Below are 19,921 nucleotides of genomic sequence, written 5' to 3'. Positions count from 1 at the left end.
GAGTATTCGGTACATTTCCACATCAGGTAGGGCAAAAATTACACCTATACAAAAAATCTATTTATTATTTGAAAAAAAAAATACATAAGGACCAAATTAAGTAAACATTTTGCAAAAGATAATAAATTTAGTATCATTGGTTAATATGCCATTAAAATGGAATTTCTAATATATAATACCTTTTAACACTAAAAGCAAAAATTAGCTTACCAGCATTGCACAAAGGAATGAAAATCACAGGAAAATCCTCTGTTTGGTGGTAACTTTGGTGGATCCTCCGATAGAACTCTTGCTAGTACTTCAAAATCGTTCTTACAATTCTTGTAGGGGAATTCACCTGTGGCGAGCTCAACCTAACAAACAACAGATATTATTATTATTATTAGTTTAAAATTTACAAAATTAATAAATATATAAACCACACATTAATACATAGATAATCTGTATTTTTTCCTTTGCAAAGATTGAAGTTATAATTCAATATCTTCTTAATTTGTCAGTGGCAGATCCAGATTTTTTTTTTACTGGCATGTTCTGTTGGGGATGGAAACTATAATCAAGAAAAGAAAGTTTTGGAGGGTTTCTTACCTATTACGGAAATTTTGGCAATTTTAATGCCTTATCCACACAGTGATATTTTCGCTGCCTCGGGAAGGGTATTGCTGCTTTGCTACCCCTGGGATCTGTCACTGTTTGTATGATGCTCCCCTCCCAAAAAAAAAAAACTTCCAAAAACAATAACTTACCAGTGATATACCTAGACTCCACACATCTGCTCGTACATCGTAGTCTGGATTTGAAGGGTCAGGTGGGTCAATCCTTTCAGGCTGAAAGTATCATTACATACATAATACATATATTAAGAATATACAACATCTATCCAAACAAAAAAAATTCTCACTTTGTATACTGAGGCATGACAGTTACCTCTAATCATACTCTAAACAGGATACACAAGATATACTTTGACAGACAATGGGATCTCCTTTTCTAAAAGAAGATATGATTGTATTTATTCATTTATTTTATCAGAAAATGCGATCTTCTTCAACACTATAATAAATATGATAAGAATACGCGACATTTACTGTGAACATCACTGCCATTAAACAAAAGAAAAATACTGTATGGAACTTGCTACCAAGAAGTTTTAACTGTTCTTTTGTTTTACTAAATATTTATAAAATCAGGTCGTTCAACCAGGAAGAAATATTAAAGCATTAAAGGTATTTATTATACAATTTAAGAAAAAGTTGGAGAGTACTTTACATCTCAATACCTTGGGGATAAAAACCAAAAACAAAAGATTAGAGCTTTGTCAAAATATGCTAGCCTTCACATACTTCACAGAGTGGCTAAGAAGTCATGTCTATAAGCATACAAGAACTATACTTCATTGGTCGCGTAAATAGGTATCAAACTATCAATAGATCATGTTATTAAGGTCATACACACCTAAAATATTAAGGACTTCAGAGTTAAAAAATTACAACAAAAATATTATTATAGAATTGAATATTTATTTGAATATGAATTTGGTTCAATTTATATAGTAACATCCCAATTACGTAATGACGTCATCGTCACAATCCAAGTTCGTAAAATTGCGAGTTTATAATTGGGAGATTTTACTGTATTTCTGTATAATAAAGATTGCATGAAAATAAATTCAAATTAAGTTTTGTTTACATAACTACCAAAATTTATATTTAAAAAAATAAAATTTAGCATTCTCAAAATTATATATGATGCTATAGCAAGCACATACATTATTATTTAATTAAAATAATTGTTTTTTAAATAGTAAATTGTAGTATGATACTGTAAATTAAATAAAACAATTCCAAACTAAACATTTAAAGACATACTGTCTTTAGTAATACTGTATATTGAAAACCACTAAAAAATATTAAAAAAAACATTAAATTTCTAAACTTGTAGGATAAAAACTGAGAAGTTTTACACTGTCATTTAACAGTATTTACAATTATTTATGTAACTATTCATTGCAAAGGAAATACTTGTTCTAATTTTTAAGTAGAAGGTAATAAATCAAATTAATATATGCAAGTTAAATATTAAATTTAATATTTTAAGTTTGAAAACTCTAAAGAAAATATAGCTTAAACTTTGAAATTTTGTAAAACACGGACTGTTCTGTAATATTATGAATTATTATTATTTATTTAACGTTTGCATGGCAAGTATCATTAATAACTAAACTTTTAGTACACAATGTGTAAAAATATTCTTTAGTTATTTTATTAGCAAAATTATGCTTTACAAATTTTTTTCTAGCTTTTATGAATGAAGGTGAACAATTTCATTGAAATATAAGTTATTCTTACAGCCATATACGCTGCACAGCCAGCACTACGTGTCCTAGCCTTCGAGTCCACAAGGCGTCCACTAATACCAAAATCACAAAGTTTAACTGTCCCTCTTTCATCTAACAAAATATTTGAAGGTTTTACATCTGAAAGTGGAAAAAATCAGTTTTCTTTTTAAATGTCAGACCAAAAAATATTTCAGTGTCTTTCGATATTTGCAACAAGAAAAGTTTATAACTTATGTAATGAATATTATTTCAAATGTTTTAAAACCCACTTTAAATGGGCAATAAAGTATATAATCTATCATAAAAAACATGAATATTTAACAATAAATAATATGAATACATATATTGTAGGGTAGACTTATATGTTATCAACAATAAATAATATGAATGTATATACAGTAGACAGTGAATTCTAGGCAAAGGATATTTTGAAAATTTATATATGTCAACTTAATGACCTTCTAGGATTATGAAGACTTAGAAAAAAAGGGGCCTAAGGGCTGTAGATTAAGAGGAAGTCAGTGTTACTGCTCATTTGCATAATATGCTCACAGACATGCATACACAAAGACACACACTTACCTAGACTTTGTTCTCATGGACAAGCTCACAACCAATATGTCACACATGACATAAACATACAAGACTTTATCTGGCAGACTTTCTCACAGATGCTCTCATAAATCCTCACATACACAGACACATACACTACACACATTCTTTCTTGTATTCTTATGACATTGCTCAGACAGACACGCTCACATGTAGACATTGAAGCCGTTGGGGATAGGGAAGGAAGCAAGGGCCCCATGTACCATGTCAAAGAGTTCACAACATTTTGTGGCGGAGAAAAAAACCTTGTGTAACTTTTACAGATTATGGAACTCTACAGTATAACCTCCAAAGAGCACTTCTGGCCCCACCCACTAATGGTCCAGTCAGGGTAGTTAGCACTCCTGTCAGAACAGCACCCCTCATATGATATTCACACACCACAATAATGTGAACTGTATAACAACCTACCTCGGTGCATGACCCCATGTTTCACCTTCAGGTAGTTAAGTGCATTAACAATCTGTGCAAAGAGAAAGTTTTCAGGTCATGTATTTACTACTTCCTATAAAAATTCTGGCCAGGATGCAGTTTTCATGTGAAAAGAGCAAGTGCTTAAAATTTATATGTCACTTTCGCAATTTTCTAATAATATTCACTTATAATCACAAAATAACACACAACAATCACTAAGTATTATTAAACAAATAAAAAAAAGAGTGTTTAGTCCAGCCCAGATCAAGTTTTCCGGTAACAATTTTGTGAGAATGCTTCTGGAATGCCTACACCAATTTGAAAAGCAGCATTCTCATAATATGTCAACGATTTTGTAAATAACTGCTAAGTGTCTTCCATCAAGTCGGATATTAAACCCAGTAACCAGACCTTGTCATTTAAGGCACGCGATCGCGCACCATTGCGTACCTAAACTGCTATCAAGGGACGTGAAAAATAGCTCGCCTTACATTTCAAAATAGCTCACCTCCACAGCCCTCGAAAGAAGCTGAAAACGGCAATTATTTACCAATGCAAAAGATGCTAGGCCTAGGCTGAAAAACGTCTTTATACCAATATCGTGGGTAATTATACTTTTTTGTATACAATGTACGAACTTCTACAAACCGAACAAACAGTTAATAAACAACAAATTCCAGACGAAATAACGCAATAATCACATTGCTGTCTAGGATATTTAACAACTAATGTAGGCCTAGCACAATACCCTGTGAATGAACCGTTCGTACTGCTTTCTCAGTCCCAATAGTGTGCTGCTGCCAGAGATTATCTTTTGATTTAAAACGATACACCATGAAAACGTTAAAGTTACATGGTTAGATCAAGTGAAAATTATGCCTTTCATTGTTTAATAAAGTGCATTATCGCTCCTTTAAAATTTATTGGAATCAACCTGAAATGAAGACGGAACTCAAAGCAAGTTTCTACGATGGCTGACTTTTTTAGATGACGTTTATTCGGATGTCGTTAGATTCATCAGTGTAAATTACAAATGCATAGCTTCACATATTTTTAAAACCATGTTCAATAAACAAGACACTTTTGAGAAACATGTTGCTAATTTAATTACAGAGGATATTTGTAGAGAAGAAAATTTAAATTTGTTAGATTTAATTTTTAAGTATAGGCGAAATACACCGAGTGTGTTCTATATCAGCAAGCTGTCACGCAATGAAACTTTCGGCGATCTGACGTCATCACAGCCAAGCACATGTTTGCACATGACCCCACGAAAAAAAATGAACCAATTAGCTGGCATAGTTTAGGAGGCGCGACCTGATGTCTGATGTTTACAACTTTCCTTAGCTCCGTACGTGTATAATTCTTATTTGTGTACATTTGGGTATTAGTGTATGAAGCATCCCCAAAGTTTTTTTTTAGCTTTATTACAAGTTCTTGCAGTTGGATGTGAAAGGAAAAATGAAAACATACCGCTACAACCATTTTGCCTATAATCTGTTCTGGTATTGGTTCCTTTAACCTCTTCATCAACTTCTCTAAACATGTTGCCATGAGCTCCATACATATCCACACCTCACTCTACAATATAGACAAAAACAAAATGTTATTATGCATCATTAACAAACAAAAAAATAATTTTAATTTCTAATTGCACCTACATTACCCAGTACTGCAACAAGAAGTGGAGCTGTAGTCTAAGTGATATAAGATATTGATCCTCCAAAATTAAAAATAACCCTACTTGTTTAAACACATAAAGATATAGTTTACAGAGGTCATCGCATCCACCTATTGGATGTTTGATGAGGGGAATGAAGAAATAAGCACCAATGTTTTAATGGATACAGTATGTTATTAGTATTTTAGGAGGGATTTACATTTTCAGAGTTAATTGGTTATCCATGTAGAAAAGGGATTAAAAAAAGGAAAGGTAAACTGAGGAAAAATATTAGAAGACAATTTACAAAAAAAAAAAAAAATAGCATGTAAATCAATGAAAATGAAAATGTAAATTCTGAGAAAAAAAAATCATATTTAAACTCTTTTTTAACAATTTACCTAATTGTTGAAATAGAAAAAAAATTCATTTTTTCTAGTGGTATTGTGGATCAAATGCTACTCCTACTGTTGAGTGTCAGTTGGTAAATTAGACCCCATTCTGATACCAGCTTTAAAAAGGCAATTAGCATAGCCTACAGATACACAGAACAGGTAGCAGTATTGTCTTAGCACAGGTGTGCTCCAAATACACCAATACAGGGTTTATATTGTGATGCTATGATATAATAACTGTGAACTTGATGAGTACTTGTAGGGGGTTAATTTTGTAGGTCAATTTTTATAAATTGTCCTGTTGTTCATTCACAGAGTACCTGTAAACCACATGTTTCAAATAAAAATTGACAGATAATTATAGTGGGTAATTTTGGATATGACTGACACCATCCAAATGATGATGAAACTGAACACAGCCAATATGGGACAATTGATCTAACAAAGAAGCAATCTCAATCAGCATGAATGTTAAATACTATGACACAAATATAAAAAGTGACCAAATTGACGACACTCCCAAACTGAAGAAATGTCTATTTTGTTTCTATTTTTTTCTTCACTTGGATCATGTGACCCATATATATGTGATCCAAAAACAAGGTAAAAATTATACTATAGAATTTATAGTCAGTCTGTGACAGAAAAATGTCTTCAAGCTGCTCATAACAGTCTTTCACTCAGTTTTGTAAATTTCCTGTGTGGGATCAATTATGGTTTTAGTCTTGTGGTTTAATATTACAATAGATTTCATAATTGTTTGTGTACGCAGTTACAGTGTAATTATTCTTCATGGTATTTCCTTCACTGGAAAATAAGGTTTGCATCTTGATCCTTAATATAATATTGTACCTGCACTCACACACTTCAACAATACCTTAACCAATCAGAAAGCTTGGGGTATTAGCGCACAAGTTATGATAATTTAATTAACTTCCTGCGCTTATTCCAAGACAGCTTATCCAGGTAAGTACCACAAATGACACCCACTTATTAACAGGTGTTTCGTCCCCTGCTCTACAGTATGTCAAGTCAAACATTTGCCTATCAGTGATCATCTTAACTTAAATTTCTTGGAAAGACTCCTGATATAGCAAACTCAATATCCTACACAAGAAATTGATTTCCATCCAGACAGAAACACTTGAGATTTTCTTTCGTATTCAACTTTATAATTGCATTTAACATTTGCCATGTTGGAAAGACTTCAGAGTACTGTAAATTCACAAAAACCAAATGGAACATTCTGTTACAAGGCACTAAACTATCATACCTTTTGAGGTAGATCATGCATACAGGTTGATATGTTTTTCAGGAAGAATGCATCCAGTTCAGTGTAAGAAATTCAGATCAGATATGAACCAAGTTAATTATGAATCAGTTTGCTTCAACTGGAATGTATATATGCCAAAAGTTGCCTACAGCCACTATTCGCTCAAAAAATTGCTTATAACGCATCTGTGGACCAATCATTTTTACAGCTTTGTGTGCTTTCAAATTTATCTGTCCTTCGTTTGTTAATGCTGTTGCGAGAGATTCTAGGCCTATGATAAAAGCTACTTAGCAGTTTACCACAAGAGACATAAATACTACTGAGGCCCTAATTAACCACACCACCAAATGCCTCCCGGGCCTAGCTTATTAAATTAGAGGTATTGGCAAGCATTTTATAAACTTGAACTGTGTACTATTTTTTATATCAGATTTTTTTGTATTACTTTCCACAGTATTGAGTTCAAAAATTTATAATTGATTCTAAAAAGAATGAAATAAATAAAATAAGCAACTTACACTTGTTACAATAGCTCCCAAACACTGGACTATATAAGGACAGTCATGGCTTTTCAATACTACATCAAGATCCATCAGTATACGTTTATTCTCTTCTTTGTTCGCAGACCGTCTCATTTGCTATGGAAATAATAATAAACAAAAATGAGACCAAATAAGAAGTAAACACTGGCGCTGTGTCGCGCATGGCCGGCAAAGACTAGATGTACGTTGTGGTCGCACATGGCACATTTCTGAGAAAATGCTGTTACTTGGTTGGCTGTATAACATATCAATACGTCTGATTAACAATGTATTTCGAGATGTGAACCGGTAACTTAAAGGACTTTAAGCCTTTTTAATACAGATGATGATGATGATGATAATAATGGCTCATGAGATGAAGATTTTGAGCATGACAATTTATTATCAACAACGATTATCATTCTATTTTATAATTTATATTACTTTACAAAAATAAGGTTTATAATTATGAGCTAAATTAATTTAAAAAACAAAACAAGTGACAAAAAAAATGTTTCTTAAAAAAATGTACCTTTACTGCTACAACACATCCTGTTTTCTTGTGTCTCATCTTGATCACATGACCACAGCTACCAAAACCAATTTCACCCAGAAGTTCCAGGGAATCTGTGGTGACTTGATATTTCTGAACACAAACAATAAAATTGTGAACATTTAGAATCAAATTAAATAATCCTTATTGAATCCCTATTAACAATCTGAAGAAATTAACAAGATGGTTTTTATAAAGTTAAGATTTCTGTACTAATTTTGCTTTCGATGCCAAAGCGAAAAAAGTTGAAAACATATATATTTTAAAGATTTTTTTACTGGTTTCCATAACTCCCATCTGGAAGCCTTGGACTCACTGCTTTAAAAAAATTCTAGTTCAGGAGATCTACTGTAGGTGCCTATCCTTGAAAATTGATCCACCATGGCAGGGCTAAGGTAGATGTGAACCCGTCAGGGACCATGGACTCAGCACAGGGGACCTTAAGTCTGGGAATTACTGGTGCTGTATCTGGTTTTCATGTAAATCAAAGACTAAAATTCAATAGAGAGAAGAGTTTGACAACACTAATAAAATAGCTAATCAGTGAGCATTAACAATTTACATGAAAATTCATGATTGCTTAATTAATAATCGCTCAATAAACCACACTGAACACCACTTTGCCAAAAAACTCATCAGCAAGTTTAACATATCACTAGATGACATTTAGAAAAATGGAATAAAAAAAACTTACTTCTCCTTTAATGGTTAATTTTCCGGTCTGACACATGATTTTCTCTAACTTTTTATCAATTTCTGAGCTAGTAAGGACAAAAAATATGGAAAAAAAGCATAAATAGAAATATCTATAATTGAATATAAATTGTTTATTCTTAAATTTCATGTATTCAGTCATAAAAAATCAACAGCAAAATTAATGGTAATGACACTGTAGTAGTTATTAACGATTACTTTTGCTATGTCCACACTATCTGTTTTATGTGACAAATATGTTTGATCAAGGCAATTCAAAAAAAGGACACACATCTCCGCTCTCGAACATAGCACGTGCGTACAGTCCTTTGATCTTTACTGTGGCATCGACAATCCGATACTAGTTGCGAGTACAGCCGTCAATTATTAGTTAGTGCGTGCCATACGTTTTATGGTGTTAGACTATTTTATTAACTTTTGGGTACTTTGCAATGTCTGTTACATCTGATTTCTTTTGACCACAAGCTCGTTAAATATTTCTATAAACTGCAATTTGATTTGTGAAAATAATACCAACAAAATGAAAATTTCTAGCAATTGAAAATTTATGATTTTTATAAAATTTAATGTTCTTATATAACATTAAACTGTCATTTTGACAATGTTGGACTAAGGTGCACAAAATGAACATTTGAGTAAATACAGAAAATTTATTAATTTTTTCTGCGAAATTAGTCTCATGAACGACAATACACCACGACATCAGTAAAATTAATGTTGAAATAACAAATATAATTTCAATCTAATGTTAGTGGAAAATATAATTAGACCTTTGTAATCGCCGCACAACGTGCGATTATCATGGTAACTTACACGCACGTGGGTAATTCGTCACACGCTGACAGTTAATTATGGTCTGGTTGCTATGGTTTTTGTGACGTTCAGCGTGTACGGACGCGCAGTGCCTAGAATGTCGATGCTAGAGTTATAAACTTTGTTGTCCAGAGATGTGCGTCCTTTTGTTGAATTTCTTTGGTTTGATGTGCCAAATGGCCATAATGATGTCCCATTACCCTTACATAATATACAGGCATCACATTTATTTGTCACATAAAATGTGAGAGTGTGACCAGAGCGTTAAAAATCCAATCAAATTCAAAACTTTTCTATTAACAATATGTCTTTCATTATTTTACTTAATTTAAGTACCGTACTCGTGCGAATAAGCGCCCCGTTTGAATAAGTGCTCCTTTCGATTAAGCGCCCCCTCATTAATATCATGAGATTTTAATTTTAGCAAGTCAATGATCCAATCAATTCTGGGACTGTGGTTGTTGGCATGATCTGAGCTGCAGAGTGCAATCACATTCTTCTTGGGTCAATATCAAAATGAGGATATTTCTCATGGACAGATTATTACAGCTCTGATCCCTAGACAGACAGTATATTTCCTCTTCTTACATTTTGTCTAGGCCTAGTGTCCTACTCCTTTTTCTTCTTTTTCCAACCCTTTAGCACATTCTCATCTGAGTTTTCAAAAAAAAAAAATGCAATGATCCTGCCATCCTGATAATCTCAATCGGCTGATTTTTCCTTTTCATTTCATTTCTTTAGGCACTAGCGCCAAGGAAATGCCAATAAGTGAACTTAATCACTGTCCTACTGTACGTGGCATATCCATTTAACAACACAGGCCTTAATGGACCAGTACAACAGGGTAACCCCTACTGTTCGCAAAAATGGCCAACAAGCTCACCACTATTGAACACCACTAATTGCATGCTCTTCTGCTGTTATGTAAATTCAAAGCATTATTGTCATGAAACTGCTCTCTGGACGATTATCTTTTCCGCCGCACCACCATTCGTAATTTTAGGTTTCCCGATGTCCTTACATTATCCTCTTTTCATTCAAAAAGTGCCTCTTGAATTTAGTAAGTTCCCATAAGAATCACTCAATTTTTATCTATTTTTATAAGCGCCCCCTCAATTTGCACTCTGTTTTCATACAGTAAGCGCCACGTTTGAATAAGCGCCCCTCTTAAAGTGCAAAAAAACATTTTAAGCACCTGGGCGCTCATTCACTTGAGTACGGTACATGCTGTACGGTATTTACAGTAAATACATTAAAAAAGTAAAAAAAAAAAGAAAAAAATTTTGTGAAAATGCACTGACAGTATCAGCCTGGATACTGTAAGGCGTAATCTTTACAAATATCATTATTTATAGACTTCCTTTCAAAATAATGTGCTTGCCAACATGTTACACTTCTGTGCAAAATATTTTGAATTTTCCCTGTAAAAGGCTTTAGGATATCGATTAACTTAAATCAGCTCATATAGTTAGTTTACTACAGATTTTCATCATTAACAAGTTGTATAAACTTTGCCAGATCATAATCTACAATAGTCCTTCAATTTTCTATTTCATTTTCTCTTTTTCTAAAAATTTATTTTGCCGTTATTTGATCTTGTGTTATTAATAAATTACTATATAGTGCACAATACCATGACATCATGCCAATTTCTTTAAAATTGGCATTATTATTTTTCATATTTTTAAGTGACAATGATTTTCTTACCTAGTAATTGATGGACGATGATGCATTGGTGGGCCAGGCCTAGGAAAATCAACATGATGCCGGGGCCTGATCCTTGTAGGTGTTGTACAAGCTTCAGGTAACCGGAGAGCTGGAATGTATTTGTACATAATTTATCATTAATATGCTGGTAATTTGTTAAAAATATATCGCATTGATTTAAAGCATGAAATAACAAGGCATTGAATTAATGAATTACAATAGTGGACTTCTAGATTATGATATAAAAAATAGTATTAGCATTGATTAAACTGTGGTATACTGTAAAAGTATCATTTTTTAAACAGTACAAGTAACAATGTACAGTAGCGGAATTTTGAAAAAGTACAGTAGTTCTTCTGTATATTTATTTATTTATTTATTCAACTGAACATATACTTTTGTTTCAGTGGCACACATTTTCATTCAATTGAATACAAAACTTTGCTGATTATTTAAAGGGTGGACTTATAGTATATTGAGAAATCTCCCTTTCAATCAAAAGAGAATTTTTCAGCATTGCATGTCTAATTGAAAGCTAATATTGATTCTTTTTCCCCTGAGAGTGTTTGTAAAGCTACTCATTCAAATCAAACCCTGGACCTTTGCTTGCAAAACAGGTATTACATTAAATCGAAAGTAAAATGGTGGGGTGGGCGTATGTATACCAGGAACTACTGCAAATTACATGAGGAATGAAAGGTTAAGTATGAATTTAAATGTGTCCCCAAAAACAAATGCAAGGAAAATATGATGAAGCTGGCATAATTAAACCGCCAACAATTAGAGTCTAGGTCAATTGTCTTGTAAGTGTACCCCAGTATGTACACTTTAACATGGCTTTTTCTACTCCACCAAGAGTAGCCTACTCTGATGGTATAGGTTAATGCAAATATTTTCATTATAAAAAATTAGGGATAGAAATCCATCTGCGCATTTCAGAAAATAAGGGTCAATTTGCCAAAAATTAGGCCTTGATTCTGTGCACATATTTCCTAGTGATTATCTGCGCCCATTTGAGCTAGTTTTTGATGCATCATCCGAGCAAATAAAATACATTACAGTATGGCCAGGGAGTGGATTACCATATAGTACTGTATGTCTTTCTTTTCATTAGGATTGTCTATGACATAGGCAATACTATTCAATAATGTATTAATTTAATATTTCCCAACAATGTATTTTTTGAGGTCCAATAAAACAATTTAGCATTCTTATACCACGATGAATAATGTTTTGAATAGAGTATGTCTATGCTACACTGAAATAAACTGAACATCAAAATTGTATGCAATAGTAGTTTATTGATCTACTGCATTCCTATTGTACTTTTATGGTTAATATTCTAGAGTATAAATTCTGAAATGCAGCACCAATGTGGTTTCTGAATGTAAACAACTATAAACAACATGGAACAAAATGCAGCAAGCATAATTTACAATTAAAGTTTTAAAATATAAACTATAAAATAAATAGTGTTTCAGTTTCTTGACAGTAAAATCTCATGTAAATCTTTATCTTATGCAGCTATTTTATAAAAAATGAAAGTTCAAAATATTTAATAAGTGATTTATTAGTCTACCATTTGACATTTTTAATGTGATACTGTATGATTTAAAATTCTACTTAAAGGAAACTGAATGTGGAAGGGACTTTGTATACACAAAAATATAGTATATTGTTTTGTAAAAATGCCCATGTAGTCTCCAGTATCGTAACTCCAGTATAAACCAAATCTCCCCCCCACACCACCTTTGAACACAATTGGGCCGTTATTCAGGGGCAGGGTGAAGTTAAAGTAAACCTGGGAAACCATCTTGACAATCTTTTTTATACTGCCAACACTATCATTTTCAGGGATTTTTTATCACAAAGTGATTTTTCAGTATTGGTTGCATAATTTCAAGCAAACCTTTGAAATTTTCTGAAGGTGTTCTAAGAAAAATACAGCTGAACTACTCATTCAAATCATATCCTGAGATTTCGCCCAAGGAAGACATGGGCTTATACTCGAGATGGGGTTACTGTACATCTATTCTAAGGAATTATGGAAGGAAAACCTGAATATTACTGTAGTACTATATTAATAACAGTTAAGATCTGCAAATACAGTACCTGTATTTTACATGCTTAAAATTCAAAAAAGTTTCTACTATTGTACCGTACTGTATTTTAAACATAAATACTATACTGTATGTATTTTCAAAGGAAAAAATTTAAAAAGATAAAAAATAATAACCAAACACATTCTTGTATTGATTTGTTTTGGGCCTCTGATTGTGATTGTGAAAATAAAGGATCATCTAGAAAAACCTAAAGACAAATGTGAAGATTGTAAAAATAGGATTACTGTACAATCTATGTTATCGATTCTTGAACATTATTGATCACATCAAATAAAAGAGAGTGTACAGTACACCTGACAATTTAAGTACTGTATATTCCGGTGTATAAGCCGCAAATTTTATACGTGATTTCCCCCCCAAGGTTTGGGGTGCGGCCTATACACCGGTCATTAACCTACTCCCAAAAAAGTTCAGATCGCGAGCCGCGGCAAAAATCAGGCGCCGTCTGTCTACCTGTAGGTTAGGCCCGTGCTAGCTCAATTAATTAGCCTAGCCTAGGACTGGTTTGTAGCCCTAGTATTTGTAATTATACTCACTACAGTGCTGTACTAGGATTGCTACTAAATTCTCTATGACATTCAAGCAATAGTTTGAGTTGCCTAAATAATTATTTTCATAATTACATTCACTTATAAACAATTTTGAAACACAGGGTTTCTGTTCGAAAGCGCTTCGCTCAAAACAATAACAAACAACATTTCGGGAGTTTGGTCCTCGAGGTCACGTGAGCAGCTTCATTTTCGATGTCTCAACAAAACACACGTGGACTAGTGAAACTTGCAGCTCGCCGTCTGGGTCCCGGTGGCTTGTACCGTTATAGAGAGGATATTAATAGTAAATACCGCTATAATTTTAGAATAAAAACTTGTGAAATTAATTTATGCTATAAAAACACGAGTTTTCTTGAAGTTGTAATAATTTTTTTACTGGAATATAACTGTAGAAAGGCATACATCATCTGTTCATGCGTGAACTTTGTATCCAATCCACGATATTTTTTGTTTATAAAACGTGGTGCATGATGGTGCATGCTTTGCACAGTGGGATGTGAGTAGTAATGACTTAGGCCTAGAATTACCAATATTTTTATTTAATACCGACTATTATTAGTCAACAAAATAATAGAATGATTGTTTAAAATAGATAAATATACTCAATAAGTATTAAACTTAAACTAAACTGTTGTTGAAAATTTAACGTAGCACGACTGTCTAGCAAAAAAATGGGGATTTTCCTAGGGCTGCCTAGAGCAAGAATACGTGTTAACATGGCGGTAGCCAGCAGTTTACACGCATTTCCAGTTGTTTGTTGTTAAATAATCGGCCGAAAAAGATGAAATTTCTTTATGTGAACATTTATAAATAATGTCAGTGTTTCAAAATAATTAAAAACTTAACATTATGGGAACGGTTTGGAGCTTAAAAATAGGTGCGGCTTATACACAGGCGACCCAAAAAATCGTGATATTTCGCATCCTAATTTGGGGGGGGGGGGCGGCTTATACACAGGTGCAGCTTATACACCAGAATATACGGAAGGTAATTTAAAAAATGAAGTACTACTGTATATGACAATGCAAAGTATTGTAAAACATTAACGTTTCCTATTTAATAAAATTCATCCACTTTGGTAACAACAAGAAATTATTTTAAGGTAATCAACAAATACAGTACTTGTATGCTTTTGGGAAGTTTTTGTTACACAATTGCATGAAAATAACCTGTCAGTATCATGGATTGAAGTACAGTATACGTACCATGTGCATCCTGCATTTTCTTAAATATGAATAATCTTTTGTTTGCTTTGTACTGTACATACTGTACATACTTTTAGTTCTATTTTTAAGGGATTGGAAATTACCTGGACATTTTTATTTGATTCTTCTCCATGGATTTAAAAAAAAAAGTACAAAAGGCCTACAGGAAAGGGCCATTTATATCATCAGTCCACTGTCTGTAGACGAAGTGTTACAGAATAAAACATTTTTACGTATCAGTACAGTACTCACTTAATTTAGTAGCCATGTTGGAGAAAAAAAATGATGTACTGTACATCTGGTCACTACAGTAGTTGATAATTTTTTTGTATACCCTTTAATAATTATTTTACATTTTTTTGTTCAATGTCTCAGTAGAGTACAGATACATTTTTTTAAAATATTATTTTACTCTGACAGAAAAATTATCTTGCAAAGCATCAAAGTGCAGGAAAAAAATAAGTGTGAGTAAGGCACTCATAAAGTTTGAATTAGGAAAAATGTTACATAAAAATAATAGTAGCCAAAGAGTAAACACGATTTTTTTAGCCTACTGGAGTAAAATAATCCTACTTTTAGGAAACTGTTCAATCTAAATGCGAAAGTAAGCCATTTCAAACATTCAGTAATTATCAGCAAGATGACTTAATTATAAATGCCAAACATTCAGTTAACATACACTGTAGTGTCACCACATTGCGGGCAGATTTTGGTTGCTATAATATCAATAGAGCGACTGATAGGAAATTCTACAAACAGGCAATTAGGTGACAAAAAATTAATTTTGCTTAATTACAGGAAATTGCGTACATCTATTAGAGAAATTTAATTACTCCCAGGATTTCCACTACTGTGTCTCAAATATACAAGCAAAGGTCAATCTAGATGGTGATCCAAAAGCATATAGTACTGTATTTTAGTTTTAGGTACAAATACTATACAAACAAGGACTGAAATGACACATTTTAGTAGGAAAACTGCCAATATAAAATAACACTGCTTCTGCACAGTAGAGCATAGAGAAACCTATTCCAACATGAATGCAATCAACATCTGAAAACTCAAGTGAAAGAGGTCAAAATATGTGCATGCCACATGACATCAATGAATCGTACCGTAGAGTATGTACTTTAACTGTCCCTTATAGTGGCGGATCCAGGAATTCAAAATTGAAGGGACACAGGGAGGAACTTTTGCAGCTGGAGGATGTACAGTATACCACCTCAGCCCACCATGGTTGGGGCTGAGGTAAGAAAATTTGTGATTATGGCACCTCTAGATGACTTAAAATTTAAATACATTTTCTTTATATCTCCATTAAAAATAATCTTTCAACAATTTACAGAAGGGTGCCAAGGCAGTGCTTATAAAAATACATTTCAATTGTCCTGTAAATAATTCAAGTCATACAGGATTCTATATAGTACAGTATGCCTCTAAGTTATGTCTCTGGGTTTTTCAATATACAGTAGTAGCCTTCTTTTCAAGTCATACTGTATGAGAGTTCCATCTCTGTACAGTATTTTAACACTGTACACATTGTATTTTCATTACACCCAGGGTAATATAATACACTTGATTAAGCGCCGCGGCATTTATGGTACTTGCGGAAAACTTTTTTTTGACGACTGTTAAATTGATGACACGTCCACACAGAAATTTCCCGCGACCTAATTTTGGGTCATGACCTCTAGTGTAGGCCTAGTACAATTTTAAAGTAAGCCCAGCCTATAATTTCAAATTGCAAAAATAAGAAATAAAGTAATTTCAAATATCTTTTAGTGGAAAGAGTTTTACCCAGCTGCTTTCAACTCGGCTGAGATTATCTTTGGCCCGTCAAATCAACTCTATAAATAATTTGGCTTTTCAAACAAATTAATTAGAACCAGGAGTCTATAGCATGAACCATTTTAGCAGTTACACTCAATTTGATGCAATAGTTTGTAGTAATTTTGTACAAAAAGGAAAGAGTATACCACTCATACACTATGGTGGCTCAGTTTAAGTCAAAACATTAGGCTATGAAAGACTACGGTACTATCCTGTACAGTATGTCATATTTACGTCATAGTCAAAAAATTTGAAAACTTGACATTTGACCACAAGAAGTTGACATACCGGTATTCATTAATAAAATATAAACATATTTGGAAGCTATTGCTTTAAATTGCACATACAGTAGATGAATGATGTTTAATTAACTCTTAATATTAGACATTTGGCTACCAATATTTAGTCTTTCGCTTTTATGTGCAACTACTGTATGGCATAACAGTACTGTACTACAATATTTAAACAACCTCAGCATAAATCACCGATCAATTCTAAAATCTAAATTCAAATATTCTGTACTTCCAAATGGAGAATAAAAACACTGAACAAGATAAATCAACTAAAATTATTTTTTAAATAATCAAAATACAAATACAGTAGTACTATAGTTGAACATAGAAATTGTATTGTGAACAAAATAATTTTATGCAAACCCAATAATTTTTAAAGAGAACCTAACTGTAATATAAAATTCCTCTATGGCCAAACTAATGTCAGGGACAGACACCTGTTTTGCAGCACATATATTTTGGGAAACAGCCAATCTCAAGTATTAGGGTACCGTCAATAATTCATAGGTATAGTAAAGGGTAGCTGGGAACCAGACCGTAGAGTAATATATCCTCAGAAAAACAATTTGCCCTGCGCATTTCGGAAAATAAGGGCAGATTTTGCCGAAAATTAGGTTTTGACTTAATCTTAATATATAATATGCATTATGCATTAATTTACGATTATGGTTTTTTTTCCTCGCAATTTTCCATGCTAATTTGAGCTGTTTTGAGGTAAGGCCTAGCCTAATCTACACAATTAATAAACTTTACAGCACAGTATGTAGGTATGTTAAAAAAAAATTATATTTGATTGGATGTCCACAATACTGATATCACAAATTCTACCAAGTGTTATAACATTAAAAACGTTTACAAAATTAAATTTGGTTGTATGGTTGATTTTTTTAAATATTTAATTATGGCGAAAATTTTGCTACAGGCGTTATACAAAGTTTGTGACCTTTTTACTAATTTGTCAATTCTCATTGTGTATACCCTGTCTCTTATACACATGTTTTGTTTCTGTAATTATCCTTACATCTCAACATTTTGAATTTTTTAAGTATTTTTCCCGAACTCAGGAAAGGTTAAATAAGCAATATATGGCCACTTGTCTCATCCCCGCACCCCCCCTTTAATAACAATTATGCCGTTTGAATCATCCTCCAATGTACACATCTTTCGATCAGCGGACATTTTTATGCATCGGACTCGAGAGTCGTAAGATTTGAGAAAATCAAAAAAATTGTTGAGTAGCATCAGATCTAAGTCATACTTGGCATAGATATTAAATATATAATTCTTAAAATTACAGGATGGTTTTTAAAATTTACAGAGCTTACAAAATATGTGTAAATGATGCTTTATTTCAAAGAAAAAGTTCCGTACACTGTAACTCCGTGACCGATCAATGAAAAAAATATTTTTAAATAGCGCAAGTAAACTTTGACCAAAGGTTCAAAGGTTAGCGAATGCAACCAATAAACGATTTAATACGATTTTTTCTAATCTGGATGCAATGTGCAAAACCAAAACAATCAGCATCGGCGTCGCGAAAATGATAACAGTCCGTGACGTCACTCTTCTAACATACCTACAGTATATGGATGGGCTGGGAATAGCAATGTAGTGTTGTCTTATAATATCAATAGACTATTGCCTAACCAATTAGGCCTGGTCTAGACTAGTTGAGAGCACCCTCCTAGGCTAGGCCTGTATGTAGGCTAGCCTAGCCTATCCTAGGCCCTAGCTAGGCCTCTTAATTTGAAAAACCAAAACACACACACAAAAATGTACACTGTCGGATGTATTTAACTAATTATTCGTAATCGTACACTAGTATGGTATACATAAATATTTTGAACGTATGTCAAATATATAAATATTGCACAAAACACATTTTGTTCTATATTTAGCTAGCCTATCACATCAACAATATTTGTAAAGCAGTCTAGCACTTCATGAATGAATGTCAACACACAACAGAGAGCCAACTTGCTAGGCCAACAAAAACAAAACCAGCTCGGCCAAATCAGTCTGTAATATTGGCTTTAAATGGACTCATCTTACCTGGTCTCCGCTTCATTGTCCGTGGTGATTGTAATTGAGTGCTTATATTTGGTACATCTTTCCTATTATCATCATTTTCTGCTTTTAATTGTGCATCTAAAACTCTTAATTTCTTCTCAATATAATCTAAACTCGACATCTCGATAAAATGACAATGTATACGCATGCGTACTGTCCTGTTTAATTGATACATCCTCTAACAACATTTCGTAGATATATTTTATTTTTATATAGTATAGCGTGTAATAATAATAATTACAACAAAATAAATTGAATTTATAAATTATTTGGAACTGATTTAAAATTAATTAAACATACATTCCAATACATTAGATAATATAAAATTGGTTTGGTTTTACAATTGTCACGAAAAGTAAAGTGTCAGATCGACAATACTGACCTCTAGAATTCGTATTTTTATAGCCTGGTTCCCGACTGTCCGCGTGTCGATCCTATAGAGCGCAGGGGTGGGCCGCTATTCGGTCGGAGGGCCAAAGTGAATTTCTAATCACCGAGGGCCATAGGCGTAGACCCCGGGGGGATGGAGGGGATATATCCCCCCCCCCAATAGTTGACAAGGAGGGATGGTCCATTGTATCATCCCCCCCCCATCAATATTTTGACTATGTATGGGATAAAATGCAGCTTTACACACTTCAAAAGACTGTCACAGAAATAATTTGCACTGTCTTATGCGCTTACAAAAATGAAAATTAGCATAATGTATTAATGTTGATAACAAAATTATTTTATCTGGTACCAATCTAAGCTCTTCTTTCCTTAGATGTTAGATGTGCTTGCAAAGAGAGCCACATTTCACACTGAAGGGTGTGTATAGTACGACATCAGTAATGTTATATCAATTCC

At 33.0% G+C, this 19,921-nt stretch overlaps 1 protein-coding gene across 1 annotated transcript in view; it reads right to left on the bottom strand.

Annotated features, from left to right (window-relative positions):
- The window catches only part of LOC117100424 (dual specificity mitogen-activated protein kinase kinase 7-like), a 28,218-nt gene extending 8,993 nt beyond the window's left edge, over window positions 1-19,225 (bottom strand). Inside the window, exons 1-10 of the mRNA XM_033240103.1 lie at window positions 19,055-19,225; window positions 11,001-11,109; window positions 8,461-8,527; window positions 7,746-7,859; window positions 7,211-7,330; window positions 4,838-4,945; window positions 3,362-3,413; window positions 2,349-2,476; window positions 747-827; window positions 211-353 (exon numbers count right to left, since the gene is read on the bottom strand). Of these exons, the coding sequence (XP_033095994.1) occupies window positions 211-353; window positions 747-827; window positions 2,349-2,476; window positions 3,362-3,413; window positions 4,838-4,945; window positions 7,211-7,330; window positions 7,746-7,859; window positions 8,461-8,527; window positions 11,001-11,109; window positions 19,055-19,220 (1,088 nt within the window). The 5' untranslated portion in view covers window positions 19,221-19,225. The remainder of the gene's footprint in view (window positions 1-210; window positions 354-746; window positions 828-2,348; window positions 2,477-3,361; window positions 3,414-4,837; window positions 4,946-7,210; window positions 7,331-7,745; window positions 7,860-8,460; window positions 8,528-11,000; window positions 11,110-19,054) is intronic.
- Window positions 19,226-19,921: the final 696 nt, after the last annotated feature.

This window comes from Anneissia japonica, unplaced genomic scaffold (assembly GCF_011630105.1).
Source record: "Anneissia japonica isolate Jap-2015-1 unplaced genomic scaffold, ASM1163010v1 scaffold1642_len504882_cov181, whole genome shotgun sequence".
NCBI classification, from domain to species: Eukaryota; Metazoa; Echinodermata; class Crinoidea; order Comatulida; family Comatulidae; genus Anneissia; species Anneissia japonica.
This window is presented reverse-complemented; position numbering and strand designations above follow the sequence as displayed.